The following is a 25,141-nucleotide window of genomic DNA, read 5'->3' as shown; positions in this document are numbered from 1 at the left end:
ATGTCCTGCTGGCACTTTCTCAAGCCCATAATATCAAGAGAAGAGAAGGGCTCTTGAGGCTCCTCAGGATCAGTACAGCCTCGCCACACTCCTAGTCCCACTGTCCCAAGAAGTCCTGTATGCCTGGCTGGCTTGCTGGAGGTGAGCATGCTGAGGCATTACCCTGTTTCCTTACCTCCCATGAGTGGCCTGTCCCCTATTTATGAGGAAAAACTTGTCAGAAATACAGTGTGATTTAACCGCCATCCCTGAAGGGCTCAAGGCCCTGATGTTTCTCTGGGATTCACAGCCAGCAGTCCAGAGTAAGTTAAAGTTTTGCCTTTTTTCTGCTTCTTAGAGAAAGGTTTCTTGTCCTTTCTCACCAGGTTTAAACACTTTCCTTGATTTGGAGCATGAACCTCAAGCAAGTTTTAAAGAATTTATTCTGAAATTCAGATGATCACCTGCTTCTTCTGCTGTTTAAAATGACTGGATCCCAGAGACAAGCTGTGAGTCGGTGGGTCAGATACTCAGCAGGACAGATGAGGGAAATCAAGGGCTTGTCTGTACTTCACTGCTCATGAAATTACACATGCATATGGGAACAGATTCAGCTGCCGAGATACCAGACAAATCCACCCCAGGAAAGAGTAGAGTGTGGATGTTGTCCTGCCTTCAGTGCACTGCTTTGGTAAGTGCCAAGTATCACATGCTCCTGGATGCTTTGCTGCAGGTGTCGTAGCACCCCAGGGCTTCACACCCTGCATGGCACATGGGAGAACCCCCTCAAACGTTCTCCTGAAATCACACATCTCAGGCTCAGCAACCAACACAACCAACCCACCTTCCAGGGGGTGGATCCTGCTGCTTGGGTTTGGGGGACAGGCACTGACAGGTCTGACCACAAGTTCTGAACACACCTCCAGGTCCTGAAGACCCTTTGGGCAATGCTGTACCCCCCATGGTTAGCTGTGACACAGATGGCTTATATTGAGGTTTACACAGTGGTTCTGTGCCTTTTACTGAGGGATTCTGAGAATCTAATTGCCAGGAGGCAAGGTGCCCAGCGGGGGTCGGGTGACCTGGCTAGGAATTGCATGTCTTTTTGGAGTAACACATGATGGGCATTAAATAGGCATGTTCAGGCTGGCACAGCGGCATGCCAACACTGGCTGACCTTTGGGGTAAGGACTTCAGTGAGCTGGAAATGTAACACAGTTCTGCATGCAAACAGTTAAATGAGTGCTTTCCAAGACAAATCATAATTTTGTGACTACAACCGGTGAAATCTAACCCCTTCCAGCAGAGCAAGGGGAGAGACAGTGGGTATCAGACTGCCTCTCATTCCTGAACTACCTTCCCATGCCTCATGTGCACACTCCTCTGCACTTCATGCAGAGAAAAAAGGTCCAGGAGCACCATGTTCCCCGCTGGACAGCCAGACCAGGCCAAGGGCAGGTGGCGCAGAGCTGTGCAACATGAATAGACCCCAGTGGTAGAAGGCAAAAAATAAACATGTAAAAAGAATTTGGGGCATATTATTTCTTTGACAATGTGGAAAAAAAGAAAAGCAACCATTTCTTGTGCCACTGTCAAATTCAGTGGTTAATGCTGGTGTAGATAGAGGTTGTGTGTAGATAGAGGTTGTGTGATCAATCCTCTGATGAGAAAGGAAATCAAGTTTATTTAAACATGAGACATCTGGCAATGCTAGAGTTAAAAGCAAAGCCTCTCCAAGCGAAACCTTACCTGCCAGATGTAAAATCTCACCTGCCAGGCACTGCGCACTTACCCTGATCCCACAAGCCTTCCCACGAGGAGTTTACATCCAAAGGGAGAGCATGTACCAGTCTTGTTCCCAGCTACTTATGTTAAAACACACACCCCTGTGATAAACAGCTGCGGTCCTGCAACAGCTGCGGCGGCGGCAGATGGAGTCCTGCCCGGAGAGGGGCAGCAGGCCCGGCATGATCGGCACGTACCCATGGTCCCCAGAAAGCCACTTCTGGGCGAGTGGCAGCGCACTCTGCAGGGCACAGCTCCGTGCCAGCAGCGTCAGCTGAGTGCTGGGCTGGAAAGTCCTATCTTAAATACAGAAGGGCCTTCTATAACTATTATAAATAAGTAAATGGTTTTTTGGAGTAAATTTTAAGGGCATCTTGTGTTTCTATAGTAATTCAGTCAGTGGAGCACCTGGGGGTGAAGCCAGGGTTTTAGAAACTCTTATACAACTATAAAACTTATCTTTTAGCTGAAAGTTCAGCTATTTTCAGTTCTCTGATACTTGCCAATTCTGTAGTAGTAGTTTGTGGGATGCAAGGAGGGCGGAGGTCAACAACATGCATAATTACTTTATGCAAGGTTTTAAGAGGCATAACTTCATGCAGACAGCGTGAAGCAGCTAAGATGCCTCAAAGACCCCTTTCCCACCGGAATGTCCTGCCAGAAGAAATCCAAGTGGCCACCCTCTCCCCGGAGCGGGGGATTTCTCGGGTGAAGCCGCCAATGCTCCAGCGAAGGGAGATGAGCCTGGGGAGGGCGCTCGGGTGATACACAGAGCCACGCGTGGGGCAGGCAGCATCTTCCCCGTACCGCTCCATCCAAGGAGCCGCTGGGGAAGCGCGTGGGGGATGCAGCGTGGCGCTGGTGGCGGCGGTGGGGTAAAATCGGCTTTTTCAACCAGCTTTTCCGCTGGCCCCCGTGGAAAAGGGAAAATTAACTCTCAGCCGCGGGAATGGGGTGCCGGTACCGGCGTCGGGACAGCGCTCTCCGGGGACGGGACGACGCGGGGAGGGCGCCAGGCGCCCGAAAGGCACCGGCACCGTCCCAAGCCCGTGGCGGGGGCATCTCGGACCGCGGCCACCCTCCGCCGGGAGGTGGCAGCTCGCTGCGGCGGCAGCCCTGCCTCCGCGGCCGCGCACCCCACCCGCTCCCGCCCCCGGGTCCCCGGGGGTGCCGGGAACAGTCGTTCCCCGTCATTGGGGCAGGAGGCGGGGCCCGCGCCGTATAAGAAGGGACCGAGCGGGCGTTTCACTCCCAGGTCCTGAGACGCCTTGTCCCATCCCCGCCTCCTACCGCTGCTCACGGCGTGACCGGAGCCCGGATCGGCCCCCTCGGGGAGGAGACGGCGGGGCTACAGCGGCAGCGCCGGTGTCACCGACCAGCAGCAGTGCCAGCGGTGCGAGCAGCGGCAGCAGCAGCAGCAGCAGCCCCGCTCCCACCTGCCCGTGACAGAGGCTGGAGCTGCGACCGTCGCGGAGCGGCGTTTGGTGCCCGCGCTCCGCAGCCCCCGCGCCGCGGCCGTGCGGTGCCGCGTCCCGCTCGCCGATGAGCGCCGCCGCTCTCTACAGCCTGGACTCCCCGGCATGTTATAAGAGCTGGTGCCTGGAGCCCGCCAACTTCTACGACGCCAAGGTGGGCAGCGGCGGCGGGCCGGGTCCCGCCTGCAAGCCGGGGGCCCGTGGCGGCTGCGGGATGAGCGGCGAGGAGGCGGGGGGCGGCGTGGGGGGCAGCGGCACCAACCTGGCGGAGCTGAGCGCCGCCGCCCCGGCCATGTACGAGGACGAGAGCGCCATCGACTTTAGCTCCTACATTGACTCCATGTCTGCCGTGCCCAACCTGGAGCTCTGCAACGACGAGCTCTTCGCCGACCTCTTCAACAGCAACCACAAGCCCGAGCGGGGCGGGGAATACGGCGAGTACTTGCCACCGGGCGGCGGCGCCGGCCGCGACCCCGCCAAGGACCTCGGCGCTGCCATGACCACCCTGCTGGGCTCCGAGCCCCGCACCGCCTCCTCCTCCTCCTCCTCCTCTTCCTCCTCCTCTTTCTCCTCCCGCGGCGCTCTGAAGCAGGAGCCGGACTGGAGCGACAGCGACCTCTCCTCCTCGCTGCTGCCCTCGCAAATCGCCACCTGCGCCCAGACCATCATGAACCTGAGCGGGCAGCCCACGCCGCCCACGTCCCCCGAGCCGCCGGGCAGCAGCTCCCCCTCCAGCTGCAGCACCCGCTCGCCGGGCCCCGCCGCCGTCGCCGTGCCCGGGCCGGCGCAGGGCGTCCCGCCGCCCGCCGCCGCCGGGGGCAAGGAGCGGGGCGGCAAGAAGTGCGTGGACAGGTTTAGCCCCGAGTACCGGCAGCGCCGGGAGCGCAACAACATCGCCGTGCGCAAGAGCCGCGACAAGGCGAAGCGACGCAACCAGGAGATGCAGCAAAAGCTGCTGGAGCTTTCGGCCGAGAACGAGAAGCTGCACAAGAAGATCGAGCAGCTCACCCGGGACTTGACCAGCCTCCGGCACTTCTTCAAGCAGCTGCCCAGCGCCTCCTTCCTTCAGCCCGGCTCGGGCACCGACTGCCGGTAACCGGGGGGGAGAGGGACGGAGAGACGGACTCCGGGAGACGGTGGATAAATACCTCAGAGGGCCGTGCCGAGCCTTGCCGGGCCGTGCCGCGGCGCCCCGGGCCGGGCCGGGCGCGGCAGGAGGCGCGGAGCCGCGGCGGGACCTGCCGGCCCGCGGCCGAGCTCGGAATGTGGCAGCGACGTGGAGCGATGCCTGGGTCTTTCACCACGAAACTTGCGAAAAAGGGAAAAAAAGCTAAATATATTATTTTTTTTTCTTCTCTCCCCTTAAATTATTTTTGTAATGGTAGTTTTCGTCTTTTCTACATTTTACTCATACCGATGCAGCTATGGTACATCTGTTAAAATGATTCAAAATCCCATGTATTTTAGACAGTAGGATGGAAAAAAAAAAAAGACTGAGCATGCTCAACCTTTTATATAAATTTTTACAGCATTTCTAAGAATAAAGAAAAGCATTTTAAATCAACCCTGCTCTCGTTTGCTCTGTGTCGTGACAGCAGCGGGCTGGCGGCGGGGAAAGCTGCGCTGCCCGGGAGGGGCTGAACACGGGCGGGGAACACGGCGGGGGGGGAGGGGGGGGAAGGGGGGGTCCCAGCAGCCGAGAGGGGAGGTGACGGCAAGCGAGGGGCGCTACGCTATCTCCCAAAGCAACCAGAGAGCGATGCAGGGGTGGGAACAACCGGGAGACCCCTCGGCCGCGGGTTGCGAAGTCTGCTCTCGCCGGAGCCACATCGCTGATTCGGGAGTGCTGACTCAGGGTTGCCGTGGCGCTGGTGGGACCGAGCAGCTGCACAGCAAGAGACTGGTCCGTGACCAGGACTCTGCCAGAAATACCGTACTCTAGATCTAAAAAAAAAAGCCAAAACCCACAACTATATAGGACTACTAGAACACCATTAAAAGAATACCATTGGTTAAAATTCCTGTTAAAAACTTCCAAGGGGTTTCCATTCCAGATAATAAAAGCTGCACCTACACTAACGCATTCCAGAGCTGGGAACAGCTGTAGTGAGTCCCAGAGGTGTTGATGCACCCTCAGGCTTCAGCCCACTGTAGGAGCTGGGCACTCTCACTGATCCCAGCTAGTGAAAGTGAGAGTGGGCAACCACTGCTCATCACAGACTGAGTGATCACAAAGACTTTCACTGATCCCTGCTAGTGACAGTGAGAGCAGCAACGCTGCTGCTCCTCGCTGAGTGAGTGAACAGATCGCAGAGGATCGGGCAACTTGTCTAAATGTTGGTAGTGCAGTGTTAAGAGCACCTACAGCATCTGTAGGGCACTGGCAGAAAAATGGCCTGACACGACACGCATCTCCAGCTTTCTCAGAGACTCAAGTCTTAAACGGTTTTGAAGGGGCAACCCCAGTCTCGAGTACAGACCAGTATCCTCTACACATGAATGGGCTGCAATCCCCTTTTTCCTTACAGGGAGGCAGGTAGGAGACTGAAATGCTTGGAAGAGGGGAGGAAAAAGGGGGAATTCAAAAGCTGGGTCATTCCTTTCGTAATCGTGACATCCATAAGACTTTTCACTATTGGCCTGAGCCACAGAAATGACCAGTGTGACAAGTTTGCTGTTCCTTTTCTGCTGGTTAATCACATATGGGACTTGTGCAAAACCACTCGTTCCTCCTCTGACCTGCAAGGGGCTTTTAAATACTGGGTGGGGGGGGAACCATCCAGTCTCTAATTCTTATATTAAATCTCGCAATGCACACTCAGAGGAAGATTTTGGCATTTATCTGATCTCTAGTCTCCACGGTCTGGCTGAGGATAGTTGCGTGGCCTACAATGCAGTTTGCTCCTTACCCGTAAAAGAAACCATAATGAAACACCTGCTTTGTGGGAAGCTACAGATAACACACTACTTCTATGCTGAGAGACCAATTAGCTGTAAAACATTAACTTTATATGTGGTTGACTTCAAAATATAAGCTTTATTCAAGTCTCTGTCTTTATAACAACTGTTGCAAGGTGATAACAACTCAGAATTCGCACATCACACAGGTCTGGAATCCACTGATAAAACTCAGCTTAGACCAACATTCGCTGCCCACAGCAAGGTATTTATTTCAAAAATATCAGTAAAGTATTTTCCATTGACATGTAATAAATACAGTATTTTTTAAAAAAAATTCACAACCATTCAAAATTCAAAACTTCCAGAACAAGATGTTTTACATTACATAACAGCAAACATGACAAAGAACTGTATTCTTAAGATTCTGCACTGATCAGAAAGAGTTCAGAAAGTTGAACAATATATGGATATTTTTTCAGTGTTAGCACAATGTGCTTTATAAATCACAGTTTTAATAAACTAACTTAATGCTTATCACACTTGCATTATACATTATCTGTGGCACTGGTTAACAGATAATCACATTACAAAGTCCACAGATGCTATAATAGCTGACTAGAGTTCAACTCTGTCTTGCTGCAGCTTCCAGAAGAACAATTTCCTCCAGTGCAACACAGTTGGGATGACTGGTTACAGAGTGGACGTAGCAGTTCAATAACCCCACCTCCTTTCCCAGCACGCTCTGCACCTCGTAAGTCTGCAGGAATAAAAGCATGGAGAGTAAAACAAACAGTGCTGGACGTTCTGTTCTGGGCAGCGTTCAGCTGGGAAGATGCAGCATGCAAGATCCTCTTCCAACAGACAATTTTTTTAAGGACTCGAAAAGTGCATTAGAACTAATGGAAAGAATGAATACATCAGATTTTCAATAATTAGATCACACTCTTGCCTAAATTGCTGCTTCTCTAACAGGCTTTAAAAACGAGCTGTTTAAAAACCAAAAATGTTCCTGTGACTTTAAACTCAGTTTTGCTAAAGCAGAACCTACACATGCTCCCTTTATCTGCCTTTCTGATACTTGCAGGACTTCACGTGTGCTGGCAATGCATATATCCATACTATATATTGATTAGCTGTGCTCACTGATCCACTAAAGGAAAAAACATTTTGTAACCCTTCTTACTCTCCTCCCTCTCCCCCTTTTAATTTTTTATTGTTCATGCATTACCATCACCAGCACCTACACAGTCCCTCCTGTTTAATGATCCGACCAGCATTTCACCTGTGAGTTGTGCCTGAGCAAATTTGTAGAGGCTGTATTCTGTGTGGAGGAGAGGGATGCAAGGCTGGCATGGCTTCACTAAGATGAGACAGCACATTAACACAAGAACAGGTAACACTCACAGCTGATATTTCACTTGTGAGGGTATCTCAGACGGCAGCTTCACATCCATTCTTTCCTTAATGGGCCTTGCCTGTGACCAGCCTCTGGCTGTGCCCCTGCCTTCATCTGTGCTGTGCTTCTGTACAGGTATGTGATACCCATGGCTTTGCCTGGTTCAAGGTATAAACAACCTTTCTCCTTTTTATTTTCCTGGATTATTTTTACCCCAGACCGGTTCTGCAGTCCAGTTCACCGTGCAGCTGCACAAACAACTCTACTGGTGTAACAGAAGGGCTGCCACAAGGTGAGGAACAAGTGGCCAGGGCTGGTGACAGCTAAAACCAACCTCCCTGCCAAAAGAACTGATTACAAAGCTACACCCTTAGAAACTTTAGCAGCACTGGCAACAAAATGCCACCTCAAGTACTATTTCTTGTGACTAATCTTTATCCCTGTGTTTCAGTAAGGGAAGAAAAAAATCTGAGTTGCCAGACTTCTAAATACTGGCATTACACACATTGAAACATGAACAAGAGGTTGTTTGAATTCTAATAACTCAAAAAAGAACTATGTTTTGCCAGGCACATCTTGTAAAACTCAGCAAGACTTAACTGCTATTAAAGGAGCAAACACATTTTGGAAATTTCTTGTATCTCTTTGCTTAAATGAAATATACACCCTCCAGCATAAAAAAAAAAAAAAAAAAAAAAAAAAATTAATTCAGAGTAACTTTCCACTTTAAATATTTTCCACAAATCCCACTAAAACCATGGAGCATGTAATAAGAAAATGCTGGAAAACTTGTAAGACAGGGAGAGCAAACTGACCCTAATGCATATCACCTAACTGAAGGTATTTAACTCAGATGATTAAACAAGACAACAAACCGACCTTTACTCCCTTCCACGTGCAAGGGAGAGGGAAAATCTTGGAATCTTAGCTGGACTTAATGACTCTCTGAAGGTGCTGCTCCTTTGCTGCTGGCCATCCAGCAGCCAATGCCAGCCAGGCACCTACCAGGTGCCTTCCTCACCCACAATAAATCTGGGTCACTGTGCCAAGTGTCAGGGTTCTTCTGATATCTCAGATTAAAGGAATAATCATGATTACATAAAGTGTACTTTAGCCCATGGATCTCCACAGCTTACGTGTGGTTCATTCATACAATTATAAAGTAACATCTTGCACGCATTTTGCAAATTCTTTTACTGCTTCCACCTGCCTGTACTTTCAGTGTTGTGCTGTTACAAAGTGGTTGTGGTTTATAAGATTTAGAAGACCAGACCCAAAAGGTGGGATGCTTGGAGGGTATCTTTCCTGTCTTTGGATGCTCAGCCAGAGAACAGAGTAAAGTCCAGCACTGCCCATGGCAGCTCTGAGTGCCTGGACACGGTGCTGTTTGCAGGTAGCTCTGCAGATCCACAGCTGAGCTGAAGCCACGCAGCCCATCTGCAGCATCCCCCTTCTGAAAAGGAGAGTGTGAGTCTGATGAGATGGAGGGCAGCCATCTGGAAGGTGGGATTGCCAAAGGGCACAGCCCACTCAAATCACAGGCTGGACATGGGAAAAAAAATCATTTCACTTCTAGTGAAATCTCCTATCACTCCTAGTGCAGTTCTGAACTGCCTGGAAAGTCAGAATCTCCATCACTGAAGATTTTCAAGACCCTGCCAACAAAGGTCATGGCTGACCTGCCAACATATTGGTACTCTGCCTTTACATTAAGTTCTGTAGTTTAACTTTCTTTGGACAGCATTCATTATACCTACCCCATCCTCACTGGCAGAGGACATCAGGAGAGAAGAGATTGTCCTTTGCAACAGCTGGAATGAGAAAATTCACAGGTTTTGTTCATGACAAAAATCTGAAGTGTGCAAAGACATTCTGTTTACAGTCACATAGAATAAAGATTTATCATTTTAATATCAAGAAGTTTTGTTTCTCCGGCCAAGAAAGCAGAGGAGAGGTAACACAAAAGATGTTCAGAACGGAAGTCTAAAAACACACATTCCTTTTAGACTGTGTAGACTGAGGTTTCCCAAGGCCCAACCTAACAAATCCCTCCATGTGGGCTGTAGAACAGTTTGCAGACCTCAGGGTGAACTCAACGACTGCATTACTTGAGCAAGACCTGGGAACTGGGTTCTTAGCCCAATGAAACAAAAGTTTAGTACTAAATTATGGGATAGTCTTACATATTTTGTCTTCTGACAGAACTGTTCATAAAAGTGTGACATAGAGTACCTATGTGTCCACACATCTGGCCTCACTACACCTGATACACCAACGCTTCTTTCATGCCATACCTTCACTTTTACTGTACTTTGAGATCGGGATGGACAACTCAAGAAGACTTCCAGCTGCATTTTCAAAACTGGTGTTGTGACAACTTCAGAGCACTGGCTGCAATATAGCAATTGCCTAAACGCACAAAATAATGATGGAAAAAACACAGAGAAATAGACAAGCCATAAATCAAATCATTTATCAGTCATAGATCAAAAGAAATAAAAGCCCAGTTAGTTTATTGTCCAAAATACATTGCTGGTAGACTTTTAGCAACAAAGCCCTGGTAGATACAGCTGATCATAGCAAATAGAGCTCTTCTGTTGGCAGTAACTCTCTTGGAGGACCTAAACTCTTCTGGCAAAAGGATCTTCCTTTTATAATTTCTGGCAGCATAGAGAGAGGTTGCTATTTATAGTGACCCCACTTAAGCAAATATTAATCTCATAACCTCCTAAAAGTTATGGCAAAAGAAAATTTGTAGTATAGATTTGGCTGAAGTGACTTATTGACTTAGGCCCTCATTCAGCAAACGTTCAATGTTTTCAGTGCACACTTAAGTCATGCACAAAATTAAGCTCAGCTATAAGTCCTTCTTGGAAGCACTTCTTAAATAAATATTGATAGTTCATTTGTTCTCCAAATGAAGCAAAAGTGTCCTTCACAGGTGAGATACTTTTTAAATTGGACTACACTATGTGAACATAGACACATCCTTATCTTTCACATGACAGTATAATACAGGACACCTGGTTCTCATTTTCAGCCTTTTTCCCCCCAAGGACAAAGCATAAAGGGCAAATCTTCTCATATTTAGGAAAATATTATCTATTACAGTAAGACCAACCCAACTTCTCCTTATGCTCTTTGTAAGCTTTTTCAGTAGAAAGAACACCTTCCTTCCTTCCTTCCTTCCTTCCTTCCTTCCTTCCTTCCTTCCTTCCTTCCTTCCTTCCTTCCTTCCTTCCTTCCTTCCTTCCTTCCTTCCTTCCGAGTTCCTTCCTTCCGAGTTCCTTCCTTCCTTCCTTCCTTCCGAGTTCCTTCCTTCCCTTCCTTCCGAGTTCCTTCCTTCCCTTCCTTCCCTTCCTTCCCTTCCTTCCCTTCCTTCCCCGCCTTCCCTTCCTTCCCCGCCTTCCCTGCCTTCCCCGCCTTCCCCTCCTTCCCCTCCTTTCCTTCCTTCCTCTAACTACTCTTATCCCTTGGGCTTTTATTCCATCAGGTATCTCACACTGCAAGCACAAGCTGGCTAGGCAGCTGCAGGGGAGGCTTTCCAAAAGTATGTCAGTGTGACACAGGTTCAGCATTTCAGGTGGCAACAGGTCCTGTAGGATCAGTCTTCACATTCAGGACAGACATAGTGTGGGAATTATTCAACATTCTTTTTAGAAAGGTGACTAATTTAATAGGTCTGAAGTGTAACTCTTTCATACTTAGACAAATTGTAGCAGACACCACAGTCCAGTATAAAAATGAGGTGAATTGGGGGTACACAGATTAATAAGGCAAGACACACAAACACATGTGCCTACTTTAAAGGAACTTAAAATTAGACCTGTGGCTTATATATTTATGAAAAGTAATACTATAATGCAGTGGGCTATGAAACCTTTATAAGCAAGACTGGTTTAAAAAAAAGTAGTAACTACAAAATCAAACCATTTCATATCTACTTGTATCTTTCTTAATAAATTAATGTAACCTTGCAGGTTTTATCAGTTCATCAGCAATAAAAATACTACGTCTTAGTTCTAGGAAGGAGCAAAGTGCAGCCTGTGCCTGCAGGAACCATTGCATCACCTGTTATGGCTACATCTACAAAACACCTGGAGTGCTCTGGAGCATGCTGACTCTCACCTGTCCTGGGGACACAGTTCCAACTTTCCATTGCCACATCTGTCGCATGTAGGCCAGGAGAAAGCAGTGCTCTCGTTAACTCCTACAACAGTACCTGCAGAACATGGAATTCTTAAAAAATGCTAACGTTAAGCCAGCAAACACAGTCACTCTTGGCTTCACAGCAGGTTTGAGCCTTTCTGACCCACAGCTTAAGACTTGTCAGAGCAAGATTCAGCTCTTCCAACAATCTCATTCCCTTTCTCCTTCGTCCCTCCAACATGGGATGAAAGTACAGCAGTGTTACATTCTAAAAATACCAAAAGGTAGATTGACAATTAACTTTCCAAACAGGCTTGGTTCTTTTGGTTTGGATTTTATTGCTTTTCTGATTTGTTTTTGCTTGTTTGCTTTCTTTCTGGTCCTCTGATGCTTTTTTGGCAGTAAACAGCTACAAAAATCATCAGATCGAACAGCTTGATATCGATATTTAGAAAATAAAAACCAATAAGAAGTCCCAATCCCTTTTGAAGACAACAGTGCAGATTAAATTCCACTAACAGTGGAGTTATTCAGCATTTATACTGATTTAACAGAGATTAGACCAGGCTCACGGTCTTAAGTGTGTGCATAAGAAGGGAATGCCAAAGATACTTTGGACTAATAAAAAGGGCCTTGCTAGTTTTGGCAAGAAAAAATATATTCAGAATTTTATGAGAAGCCAATAAAGAGTGTATTATATTTTATGGTAACAATATGCTGAAATTATGAGCATTATTTATAGAGAAAAATATTCACCTGTAAGAATGAAATTACACTAAAATAAAACCTCATTAGTACAACAGAACTACAGACTGAAAAATCCAGCTTCTATTGAGCAAGAATCTCACAGTTCTATACCACATTCAATAGAAGAAAGCCTTGGAGACTATGGAGCATTTACAGTGTCTGGACTGTGAGACAGTGTGTTAATCCCTTGTTTTTCTGGTTCTCCTGGGGCAAGGAGGGAGCTACACCTAAACAACAAAACTGTAATTTTCTTTGGGAATTCAAAGGACACTGAGTCTGAAGATCTGGAAAGTTGTTTCTCAAATACAACATTTATGACTCAATTTCTAAGCATACAACAAAACAGTAAGCACTTCACTGATAGAATAAACAATTCTACTTAACCACTTGGACTCTTAGAGGAATAATTTTGATTCTTCAGTGTTTGTGATAAACTGAGAGTTTCCATGGGTATGTTTCTCTTTAATTATGTGAATGCTTAATGGAGTTAAATCCAGTTGGTGGCCAGTCACCAGTGGTGTTCCCTAAGGCTCAGTATTGGGGCCAGTCCTGTTTAACAGCTTTATCAATAATCTGGATTGAGTTCACCCTCAGTTTGCAGATGACACCAAGTTGGGTGGAAGTGTTGGTCTGCTGGAGGGCAGGAAGGCTCTGCAGAGGGATCTGGACAGGCTGGATCAGTGGGCTGAGGCCAGTGATATGAGGTTCAACAAGGCCACGTGCCAGGTCCTGCACCGGGGTCACAACAACCCCAGGCAGCACCACAGGCTGGAGGAAGAGTGGCTGGAAAGTGACCCAATGGAAAAGCACCTGAGGATGCTGGTTGACAGTGGCTGAACGTGAGCAGGTGTGTGCCCAGGTGGCCAAAAAGGCCAATGGCATCCTGGCCTGCATCAGCAATAGTGTGGCCAGCAGGACAAAGAAAGGAATCATCCCCCTGTACTCAGGACTGGTGGGGCCACATCTTGAGGGCTGTGTCCAGTTCTGGGTCCCTCACTCCAGTAAAGACATTGAGGTGCTGCAGCAGGCCCAGAGAAGAGCAATGGAGCTGATGAAGGGGAGCTGGGTTTTTCAGCCTGGACAAAAGGAGGCTCAGACTTTCTTGCTCTCTACAACTGCCTGAAAGGAGTTTGTAACCATGCAGGAGTCAACCTCTTCTCCCAGGTAACAAGTGACATGATGAGAGGAAATGGCCTAAAGTCATGCCAAGAGAGGTTTAGATTGGATATTAGAAAGAATTTCTTCACTGAAAGGGTGGTCAAGCATTGGAACAGCTGCCCAGGGAGTGGGCACAGAGGGAGTCCCCAATCCTGGAGGTATTTAAAAGATGTGCAGATGTGGCACTTGGGGACATGGTTTAGTGGTGGACTTGGCAGTGCTGGATTAACAGACTCGATGGCCTTAAAGATCCTTTCCAACCTAAATGATTCTATAATTCTTGTTTATCAAAAAGCTACCAATTAGCTTGCTGAGTGTGCTTTCTTCTTCATTAAAAAATAATTTAAAAACCAAAACAAATCCCCCTTCTCTCTAAGACTTTTCACTTTCTCCCAGTTGTGTGCCATATTCCAACTGCAAGATGACAGTGCCCAAGTAATGAAAGTACATTTGAAGAAAATCAATCAGGATCATACGGATGAGATTATGTCCAGCCAAGAAGATAATTTTGATGACAATGAGAAAACCACCAGACATCACTGAAGTCAGAACAACTCAAAGTCAGAACAGGTGTAATAATCTAGTGACAGTCTTGTGCACCCCATACACAAAGTGATTTCTCGAGTTTAAGCTGCTGAACTGCTGCACATCTTTTTCAAGACTCTAGATTTTGCTTGACATGCAAAAACCTTTTGGATATTGACCCAAGATCCTTCTTTTAAATGAAAATGATCATAGCCAAGATTTGATTTTTACCTCTAGTCTATTTTTAAGGGTTGTGGCTGGTGTCATTAAGAAGAGATTGACAATAGGACAACACCTGGAAAAACATGTCTCCCATGTGGAATGCAAAGGAACACTCCAGTTGAAACATTAAAAAACGGAGGTGTTGTTTTGGACTTTTTTCCCCTGGTCAGTTACCCTGATTAATGGGACACAAAAGGCAAAAATTCAATCAAAAAAGGAAACCTAGGTAAACTGACTGAGCCCATTTTAGTCCCACTATTAAGCAGAACACTGAAAAAACCCCACACCCAAGTAAAGGCTTAAATAAGAAAACATCCAATGTCAGAATTCAATCACCGTTGGTGAGTCATATACTAAGCAAATATCATTAATCAAGTAATATTCCCACGTATCATGTGGTATAGACTAAGTAGAATTTGCTCAAAGCATGATTAAAAGGAAAAACAGTTCTGTGCCATATGAGCTGCCAACATTTCAGTCATCCTGACTGCTACTATAGAGCAAAAAGAGGTTAGGAATTACCTTGAAATGCATAGTGATAACAAAACAAATCTATTAACCCTAAGATCACAGGTGAAAACCGCAGATTCATCTTGCAATGAAGAATAAACTTTTCATTAGAAAGCAATCACAGGTTTTCACTCATCTGTTGAAGAGCAACACACTCCATTATCCCAGAGCTGGTACAACTGGACACCCCCGAAACAAGGATTTCTGACAAACTCATTGCATCTGCTTGGACTGGAACACTGTTTACTTTGATGGGGAAGGAACCTCTGAAGAACATCAAGTCCAGAGTTGTACCAAGTTGTTCAGGGCCCAGCTTTAAGGAGGAGCTTGGACTGGAGGAATTTCAGAGGTTCCTTCCAAAGGAGCAGGAAGGCACCTGCTCTTCAAGAAGGAGTAGAGAAAGTCTTTGCAGCCTCTGTGTTAGGTGGGAGGATGCCAATGTGCAACATACATAGGTGAGCAAAAGTACAGGAAGTGAAAGGATGCACAAACAAAAAAGAATGAATGAGGTAATACTGCTTCCCAGTGAAAGCCAGACTAACAACTCTCTGACTTAGGAGATAAGAGACAGTGACTGAACTTTAAAGATGTTACACCTCCCTCCATGCGTTACTCCACCAAAACTATATTATCCCACCAACAAAGTAGGGTCAATGCTATTAGTTTCATTACTTCAGCAGAAAGATGTAGGCACTAACTAATTGAAATTTAAAACAGTGAATATATCTCTTGAATGCTATTAAATTATTTCAGTACACACCAAAGTGAGAGTTGTCATACGTGTATTGCAGCAGCATAGGTATAAAGAAAATATTTTATATTCTATGTTGGTATTCAGGTGTGGGAACATAGTGGTAACAGCCACCCAGAACAAATTCCAGATTAAACAAGACAAGGTTGTAGGATTAATTTCTTTTTGTCATTCTTCTTTCTGTAATACAGAACAGGCAAAGCATGACATCTCCCATGTGTGTAAAGTAAGTACTTGTTTACACAACAGATCAGAAAGGTGTACTTTCTTTGCTCTGCTGGAAGAAAGGACAGAGAAATATTTCCTTTATCCTACTATGCACGCTGTCAACAAGAAAAAAAAAGACAGGCACTTCTCATAAAATTAACAGCAGAGAAGTGAAAATCCTTAGCATAACTACTGGAGAGGTTAAAAAAAAAAGTCAAAAAGTATTTCACACCCAGTGACAGAAATATCTTTCAAGTAGATGTATCAATGCAAGATGTCCATAACAACCAAGGCTTTGAGTGAAGTGCCTCTAGTTGTGCTTGGTTTTCATTATGCACTGTTCAACATTTGTCACTGCACGGTGCTCAGTAATCAATCACAGAGGCATTGCTAAGTTGTGGCTCTACCATAGCAGCAGGTATGTTTAGTAAAGGCTTTGCTTGGTTTCAAACTGTCTTCCCAGTCCATCATATTATAGCTGAAGAATTAATCTGAAAACGATTATTTGTTGTAATTTTAAAGTCAATTTCAAATGCTCCAGTGAATACTCGAAGGTGTAAATGCAAAACTGTATCAAGAATTTTCTACAAGGGCTACTGGAATAATAGGAGTTAATTTAAGGAAGGAAATAGCCTTTAAGAGTTGTTGGGCTTTTAAGGACTTTTTCCTACAGGCACTGTACAACTGGAGGTTTAAGAAGCTGTCTGGACAAAGCATTAGAAAATACACAGTAGAAAATGTTTCTGCATGATTTGGAAACACTAGAAAATATGTAGTAAGAAATGTTTCTGCATGGTTAGTGGTAAGACCAAGATATTAGACAAAGCTATGATCCAAAGTGGTTGGTGAGCAAATACTGGCCACATTATGCTAATTTACTATGGTAAAATAATAAATTCTCCTACTGCAGCAAAGCTCCAGGGAAATCAGTCACTAACCCCTACCACTCAAGATCTGGGTAACATATCTTATCCATCTGCCTAAAAAATATTGGTATAACTCACTGTTGCCAACATCAACAAGGCTGGTGTGAACAGAAGGCTCCTGAAAGAAGACAGTGAAGGAAGGAATATAATGAAACAGACTGTGCACTAAACATTTATTCTGGGGTATGAGTGAGTGGGAGCAGAGCTTGGCCAGCAAAAGGCAAACAGAGCCCACAAAGAAGCATACAATTTTAAATATCTTAAGGAACCACAGCAAAGCCACGCTTTTTTTTATCTCTCCATGCTGTTTGTGCAAGAAATCAATACAAAGACAAAAAAGACTAAAATGAGCACAAATAATTAACCGCATTCATTTCAGGCAAGGCCATACAAACCTCTCAGAGCACAAATGGAGTTGGCCTCTGTTGTAGAATCCAGCTCATCGAGTCTGACAGGGCCAGTCAGCTTACTGAGGTCAGCACCAGCAGCCAAGCACAAAAGAGGCTTTTGTAATAAGAGAACAGTACGTTCAACACAAATAATCCTACCTGCCAAAAAAGACATTTCAACTCAGTACAGTAACAAGGAAAAAGGTGACCACGTTAATTGTCACGGCCAATAAAGACAACAATCTCTGCCAGCTACCAAACAGATGAATAGACTGCATCAGGTTTTCTCAATGACAAAATATTTTGCTTTCAGTGATATACGCACCATGTTCTTGTTACACTTTTCGAGTCTTGGTTAGAGAAAGAAATCAGAATTTGAAAAAAACGAAATTCAAAAATTTGAACACGGTAGAAGAGAGTCTGATGCCACCCAGACTGTATCACATCTCGCTCCCTGCAAACAGGTTACAGTCTTTTCCTTGGTAATAAGCTTGGGCACCCCTTCAGGTGGTCCTACTTTGCTTCAAAGATTACAAAGAGTAGGTGCATGCGATGCTTTATTCTCCAGAGCAGAGATTTTTGCTTCAAGACACATAGCCTTTTGCATAGCTTGGTACTTCCAGTTCACTTACATTTTGGAAGTGACTGAAGGCATGAGATGTGAACCACCCCTGCAGTCACCATACAGAACTAAGCTTGAACCTCAAAAAAAAGTGACTAAAAATGAAAGTAAAGTGAACAACCATAATTTCATGATCTGTATGTGAGCGAAGGTTCACAGCTAAGATAGTTTAGGAGAGCTTGAAAAATTTCTCTAAGGACATTCAAGTTTCTTAATATTTTTGAGCCTTCTGTCAGCTCACAAATTTGATTGACACTGGTCATCAAATTCAACAGTCATCAGAGAAGACTTGACAGTAGTATTGGTGGACATACAACAACAGCACTGAATTTCTCATTGGCTTTGGAGATCAAGCCAAAAATATAGAAAAAAAGAAACCTATAGAATATAGAAACAGGAAAGCTCTAACTACAACCCCTTTCAAACTTCTCATCCCAAACCTGCAAAGTCTCATCTTCATCTGATAATGAAAGTCTCCGGAGGTCACATGTTGGGGTGTCAGAGATAAAGGGTGCTATTTCTGTGGGACTCCAAGAGCTTCAAAACCACGTTCAAAGCTTACCATTTCCCCACAGAGCATCCTTGAAGAAGACAAGTCGTGAGCCAGCACTGAGGGCTTCTCTGATTTCCATACTGAGAACACACGATGCAGTGACTGACACAGCAACAATTCTTGGAATCCCATGAACCACATTTTGCAGTGTGGAGTCAGTCACAAACAACAAAATATCTCTTTGGTCTATAGGAACATTGTGTTTTGTCTATGATTAGAAAAAAACCAAAGATACAAAATTGGAATGCAATTGGTAATTTTTTCAGTAGAAGGAAAGACTAAACATCTTCATATTTAAATAACTCATAAAACTGACAGAAATTATTACATTTAGGGCTTGTACAGGATAATGAGTCAAAGCTTTACTAGAATTTTTTGGTATTCCTTATTTCAGATACAAACCTTAAAATCTCTACCTTAAATTAACTTTTCGAGGTTGACTCTCTGGACTCTTGGCTTTACCTCAATCAATCATCACACTTTATCATAATTTTCATGGATTGTGCATGGGATTTGAAAATATATTTTCTAAAAAATATGTATTATATTGTACATATGGTATGTATAAAAAGTTACTTGGATGGTTTTTTTAAGACTTACATAATTTTTGTCTTAAAAAAATAAGGAAAGAGCATTTCTACTACTAATATTATTCCTCTGTGGGCACATTTTCTAGGCACTATTATCAGATTCCCAAGCATAACCAAGTTGCAAAGTGGAGCTTTTTCTTTCAGCTGAACAAATATCCCTAAATATTCCAATGATGCATAAAGTTAAGGAAGTAAGTAACTCCTAAGTAAGAGACATATGAATCTGCAGTGACAGTGTAAATTTTCTGCCCCAGACAGGTACAAAAGTATCATATCAAAGCATATTTCATATGCACCAGTGCAATGAACGTGCAAATTTTAGGATTCTGATATTTTAAAATATCTAAGATTAAATTATGTCATTAATTTAAAATGGTTTTGTTACTCTTTTTAATTAGTCTGCTGATCAAAAATGAATGCTTAAAACATTTAACTGAAAATTAAATACTGTAAAGACTGGAAAGACACTTAGCATTTTATTCTCAAAGCTACATGTCTTTAGCAGAAGGTAACAAAGCCCTCAAAATTTTGTCTTTGGTTGAATTCTAACCTTGAAACCATCAGCCACACTAAACATAGCTCACAGCTCTTAGAGCAAATGAGGTAATTGCAAATAGTAACTGGAAAAATTCACAGTTCAGATATCACAGTTATGCCTTAATACAGCACATGCTGCCTACGGCACCGATGTTGTTTTGGCTAGTAACTACATACATTTGGGCACCTCCTCTACATACATAACATTAGGACAGCTTCAAAGAAAGAATTTTTACATCTGTCCCTTGAGAATTACTAAGACATTAAAAGCTGGCTTTCAGAAAAATCATCCAAAAAGTAAATAATAATAACAGCAAAAATCCCAAGTCACTATAAAATCATCATCTTGCTATGTGTGACAATTTGTTCTGAACAGAGAGGACACAACAGACAAATAGCAGCAGGATTGAGTTACAAGGAAGGACAGCTCCTTAACCACAGATGGAATATATTTCCTCATATTCCTTCTGAACCACAGTTCGGATTCAGAGTAATAATAAAAGCGTATTTCCATTCTTCCTTCACACAAATTAAGTCATTAATTTAAGTACTTAATACTATAGCTAGAGAGAGTAAATACTAGTTTTTAAACTACATCTGAACTAGCTCATGTAGCAGATTATTTAATAATAAATCTGCAAAACAAACCAAATCATTGTCCCTTCCTCACTTATTACAACTTGGTGATTTTGCTTGTGAAGGGTACATACTCTTGGCAACGGCAATGACAGGATACAAGCTGCTGTTTGTGATCTTCTGGGAGGACTAGGCAAGTAATACACTAACAGCAGGTAAATACCCTTTCATTCTTAAAGTAGTTATCTAGAAAGTTAAACCTAAGAAGAATATCTTCTGTTGCTTTTCCATCATTACTTTCAAAAAACTTATGAGGACTCATGCTGTTCACTTATGAAAATTTAGTGCTTACAGTTCATCAAATGAATAGCCATTACAAAACAACTAATAAAACTCCTAGGAGCAAGAAAAAAAACATAGACCTTTATTTCTGCTACTCAACATTCCATTCTTCAAAATCACATCTGTTCCTGCACGCTTCATCTTTTCTCTAATTCAGTGATGAAGTGCTTTTACACAACATTACTGATAACCCACATCAGAATTTCGGATGCAGGCATTCCTGAATTCAAAAATGTTTGGCTAGGATGCCCCTAGTCTGCAATTTTATTTCGTTTTTCACTGGAAGAGTTTTTTTGGAAATAGGAGTTTATGCATGTATGTGTCTATCTTTCTGCTGGCACACTAAAGATCCCATCCTGCTAGCCCTAATTCCATGTTTGCAAATGCTCTGTTACATTCTCAACTAGCACGGAGAAAACACAAGAGATACCCCTCATCTCAGTAGTTAAAAGTACTCCCTGCCTAAAAATTAAATCATAACTCATTGGCTTTTGAAGCAAAAGGGCAAGACCTAAATTAAATTTATGTCTCAAACTTGTGGGAAGCATCTCCAGCTATTTTTCTGGCCGTTCTGGAATTTCTTTGTCTTTGGTTCATATGCTTTGATTCACACTTTGTTTCTTGTGGAGCTGATGGACAATTGCAAATTATTCTCTGCTAGAATTCAGTGCTGGCTTCACTAAGGATACAGTCGCCAGGAAAAAATAAATAAATCAGCAACAAAAAATTCCTTTAACTACTAAGGGAGCTAGCAACATTTTGAAAGAACATCGTAGCATCATTCAGAAACAAATAAAACATAATTGTAAGCTTTCCGGCATAGTATGGACGGCAGATGTATTTACCTAAGAGTTCCTCCCTTTTACTACTTATTGGACCATAAAAGTCAAATTTGCCTGAGGGTCTTCTATGTAAGTCAATGAAAATCCCCCACACACTTGCATGAAAAGAGCAAAACCGTATTTTTATATAACCATCATCTGTTCCATTCTATCCCCCAACAGACAACTGACTGGGAGCTTCTTGCTATGTTCCTAAGGACAGCATTTAGCTATAAATTGAGTCTCAACTAACTTCCTGCAAGCTCCTCTCTAGGGTGCAGTATTATCTCTGGTTAGATAGCAATTTACTCAGGAATAATTAGCTTTCTAGACTGAATGGTCTTGAAACTGGAGATGCAGTTCGTTTTACCCACCCACAAGCATTTTAAACATGGTGATAACTCTGCCTGTACAACACTTTAAGATAATCCTGGCAGTGGGGTTACCCCTAAACAAGATGAATGCTCTTCACATAAATATTATGCTGATTTTATGTTGAATTCATTGCTAAGTAAAAAGATTACCTGCAGCCTTTGATAGAGCACTTGGGCCCAGAAGCTACACCGCTTGTTACAACCATCCATCTGAAAATAGCACAAAAACAGGGAATGAGAAAACTGTGATACCAGAAATCCAGTGGTAAAAAGTATTTGTTATCTGATTTGTAAAGCAGATTACCCGAAGAATTTCCTTTAGACCGTGAACAGCTGGTGGCTGGTACAAATTAGAAATCTGTTCTTCCTCATCCACTTCCACATGTATTTCACCAGACTGAACAGTAAGAATGTAACAGAAGCTGGGAGGAGGAAGATTAGTTGTCATCTATTAAAAAATAAGAAAAAGAAATGTGACCATAAAAAAGGCACTTTAGTTTGGCTGGTCAAGTTTTATAGTAATAGGCAAAATGAACAAAAGAATTTACATTTTAAGATGGATAGGGAAACAAAATTATATGGTTAACAACAAGGACTCTGATGTAGAAGATGAGTTAATAAACCAACATTCACAAGTTATAAGTGAAATTAGCTTGTGTGCATCATTCTTTCCATAATCTGACATTGATCCTCATCACAAAAACAACTCGTAACTTGGCACACTTGACAAACACAGTGACTATTTCAAGGTGCTTTTTGCTGTTTTGCGTACTTTTATTACGTGGTAGGAGTGTGTCCATTAGTCATTTTTTTTTTTAACATCCATAGCTTTTCTGAGATTTGGGGACTTTTGCATGTGGGTGGGTTTTTGTGATAGTAAACAGCTGCCGAACTTTTAAAGCTGCCAAATTAAATCCAGGACAGCACAAGGAGATAATGAAGAACAGGAGTGCAAGAGCTGCAAGAACTGCTCTCTTTGTGGTATGCCAGATTTTTCTTCTCCCCTTAAAAAGTACCATGACGTAACAACTTTATCAATCACCACTTAGAGCGGTCCCAAGCTGGAAAGACTTCTCAGAAAAGAAAAGACAATGCTAGAAGATAATATTTTTGCAAATATGGTAAAATATTCTTTTAGCAATGTTTGTTGTTAATAAAACATTTAATTTAATAGAACAAACATGAATCTATTAAAGACAGTTGCCCACCCATTAAAAAGAATCTGCTTAAAGAAAAATAAGAGCAAAGGAAGCTGATACCCAAACTCTGTTTGCCTCTGACAGCATTAAAGAAGGTATTTGAATGTACATAAGGCTCAAAATAAATCAGTTCCACAGATCTCTTCCCAACAACATTATCATCATGCTGGCAATATTATTTATGTACCTATGTATAAAACTGCTTCCATAAAACTGTGCATAAAACTATACTGTTTGTATCAAGAAAAGTGTATCTCGGTTGAAAGAACTCCACCCAGCCAAAAACGTGGAGCATCAGAATGCACGTTGTAATTCTTCGTGGAATTAATTACTATTTCAAACCCATAACAGAAGTGTAAATTACATGACTATGGAAAGTTTCCTCCATTTTTAGATTGCTAATAAAAAAGAAAAAAAGAAGACATAGAAGGAGTCATAACAACACCAAACATTTAAGAGCTTTGCCTCAGCCATAGATATTCCCATTCTGTTGCCCACATTATTTTAATGCACAAACCCATCCATTCCTCTGAGACTTCCAAAATATTTAGATGAAAGGGAGAGTCAAAAAGAGCACAGCTATTTCACTGAGTTTCAGTCTTGATTTTCTTTATAACTGAGCTTTTTGTTCCTCAGTATATACCCCTGGACAATGCAAAGAACACTTTACATTTTAGACAAAAGGTCCTTGGACTTTAGAAATAACTAGTAATATCCACCTTCAATATTCCCTGGTTTTGAAACTTATTTCCAGCTTTCTCTTTTTTTTTTTTCATATTGACTCCTTTGGTCTAAAACAAATTTTAATACCACCCACTTCTTCCCAAAGAACAGCCTATACAAGAACATCAAGAAAGCCCAAGCTTGGCTACCCAGAAGCTTCTCAAATGATCTCGTATTACCAAAATGACTTGACACGACAGAACTCCTTTCCAAAGGTAAAAGCTAACTGAAGTAAGATTACAGATGTGATTTTAGCTTGCAAATATATGGTAACATACTTTAAATCCATGTCTATACTTTCCCTCCTCCTAAAATCACAGAAACATTCATTAACTTTTAGTAATTACTTTTGTGTACTTTAAATCCATTTCTATACTTTCCCACCTCCTAAAATCACAGAAACATTCATTAACTTTTAGTAATTACTTTTGTGTTCATCCTTCTAACCTCTCATGAAACAAGTATCAGTCAAAGTCATCCTAACTAGTAAGAGACCTGATTCCAGCAGTCACACTGTCTTCAAAGATAATCTTCAGAAAAGTGCTTTCAAACCTAAGGCTGAAAAGTGCTTTTAAAGAATGAGTTAATATCTTTGTATACAGATTTCCTTGTATATAGATTTCTCAGCAGGCTCCATGATACCTCATACCTCTTTACTCCTGTAAGGAGAAGAGAGGAAGAATTTGTCAGGGCGTCTTATCATTCTAGTTCTAGAGGATTAATAAGGGGCTAATTGTATCATTTTGGAAAGATGATGCTGATCCAGAGGGCTTCAGGTTAGCCTGGAAGGTTGTCAGAATGAGTAAAACAAAACTTGGTAGGTAAAAAGGAGAGTGTTGATTCCCAAAGTAAACATGATTATACCACCACCAAAAATACTAGTTGTGAGTGAAAAAGTTCATATCTATAATAACAAAACTTACCATTTCAGAGTCTTGACTTTGTCCAGGAACTTTTAGAGGCACTACTGGAGGCCACAGACTGTCTATCAGACTAAACAGTCCTAATGCCCTTCAAAGAGACCAATAAAATCAGGTTTAAAATTTTTTCCAGTGTTACGCATCATATTAAAAAGATTCATTAAGAAATCTAAATCTAAACCATTGCATGATTATGAAAGCAATTTAAAATCATATTTGTTTTGTGGAAGCTGGTTTTGATTTGGTCCAGTTGAATCCCCATAGTTTCTGCTGCAGGGTGGAGAGGGAGAGAAGGGATGTATCATATCCAGCAACAGGAAGACATGTTTAATCCTTTGCTACAAACAGCTTGCTACACGATAGAATTCAGGGGAACTGGGGTAAATAGTAGCTTGGGAAGGACACAGATATCAGTACAACCTCTTTTAAAAAACAGCTTTTAGCTATTTAGCTATTAAAAAGTTTTGCTTCTAACATTTTAATTTCTATTTTTTTTTGGGGGGGGGGAGGGTGTTGTGTGTGTGTGTGTTTGGTGGGTTTTCTGTTATTGTTGACAGCTGATTATAACTGCTTTCCAGAAAGTCAGCAATTATCAGATACAGAGCAACAACAGGCAAGATTTTGCTATGCTAAATACATGTGCAGAGAACTATCTCCTTCCTACACTGCTGATCACTTAGTTATGATTTGTATTTACTCATTTTGCAAGTTCCACACTTTTGATTTAAAAAACAAACATAAAATTAACAGCCCAGCACATTAAG

The 25,141-nt window shown here is 43.0% G+C and overlaps 2 protein-coding genes across 3 annotated transcripts in view; one reads left to right on the top strand and one right to left on the bottom strand.

Annotated features, from left to right (window-relative positions):
* Window positions 1-3,170: 3,170 nt before the first annotated feature.
* On the top strand, window positions 3,171-4,803 carry CEBPD (CCAAT enhancer binding protein delta). The gene has a single exon (XM_082296759.1). The coding sequence runs from the start codon at window positions 3,307-3,309 to the stop codon at window positions 4,333-4,335; it is 1,029 nt and encodes a 342-aa protein (XP_082152885.1). The 5' UTR covers window positions 3,171-3,306; the 3' UTR covers window positions 4,336-4,803.
* Window positions 4,804-6,380: 1,577 nt separating this feature from the next.
* SPIDR (scaffold protein involved in DNA repair) overlaps window positions 6,381-25,141 on the bottom strand; it is a 196,390-nt gene continuing 177,629 nt past the window's right edge. Inside the window, exons 12-20 of one of the 2 annotated variants that reach the window (XM_082291139.1) lie at window positions 24,381-24,468; window positions 21,840-21,983; window positions 21,686-21,745; window positions 18,305-18,503; window positions 17,127-17,279; window positions 11,665-11,758; window positions 9,831-9,945; window positions 9,294-9,347; window positions 6,381-6,897 (exon numbers count right to left, since the gene is read on the bottom strand). In XM_082291139.1, coding sequence (XP_082147265.1) covers window positions 6,763-6,897; window positions 9,294-9,347; window positions 9,831-9,945; window positions 11,665-11,758; window positions 17,127-17,279; window positions 18,305-18,503; window positions 21,686-21,745; window positions 21,840-21,983; window positions 24,381-24,468 — 1,042 coding nt within the window. In that variant the 3' untranslated portion in view covers window positions 6,381-6,762. The remainder of the gene's footprint in view (window positions 6,898-9,293; window positions 9,348-9,830; window positions 9,946-11,664; window positions 11,759-17,126; window positions 17,280-18,304; window positions 18,504-21,685; window positions 21,746-21,839; window positions 21,984-24,380; window positions 24,469-25,141) is intronic. The other variant, XM_082291140.1, reaches the window with a different exon arrangement.

The sequence above is a fragment of the Coloeus monedula genome, assembly GCF_965178545.1.
Source record: "Coloeus monedula genome assembly, chromosome: 1".
NCBI lineage: Eukaryota > Metazoa > Chordata > Aves > Passeriformes > Corvidae > Coloeus > Coloeus monedula.
This window is presented reverse-complemented; position numbering and strand designations above follow the sequence as displayed.

Coding starts and splice junctions, on each gene's coding strand:
- CEBPD (XM_082296759.1), top strand. CDS start 3,307: ATGAGCGCCGCCGCTCTCTACAGCCTGGACTCCCCGGCATGTTATAAG.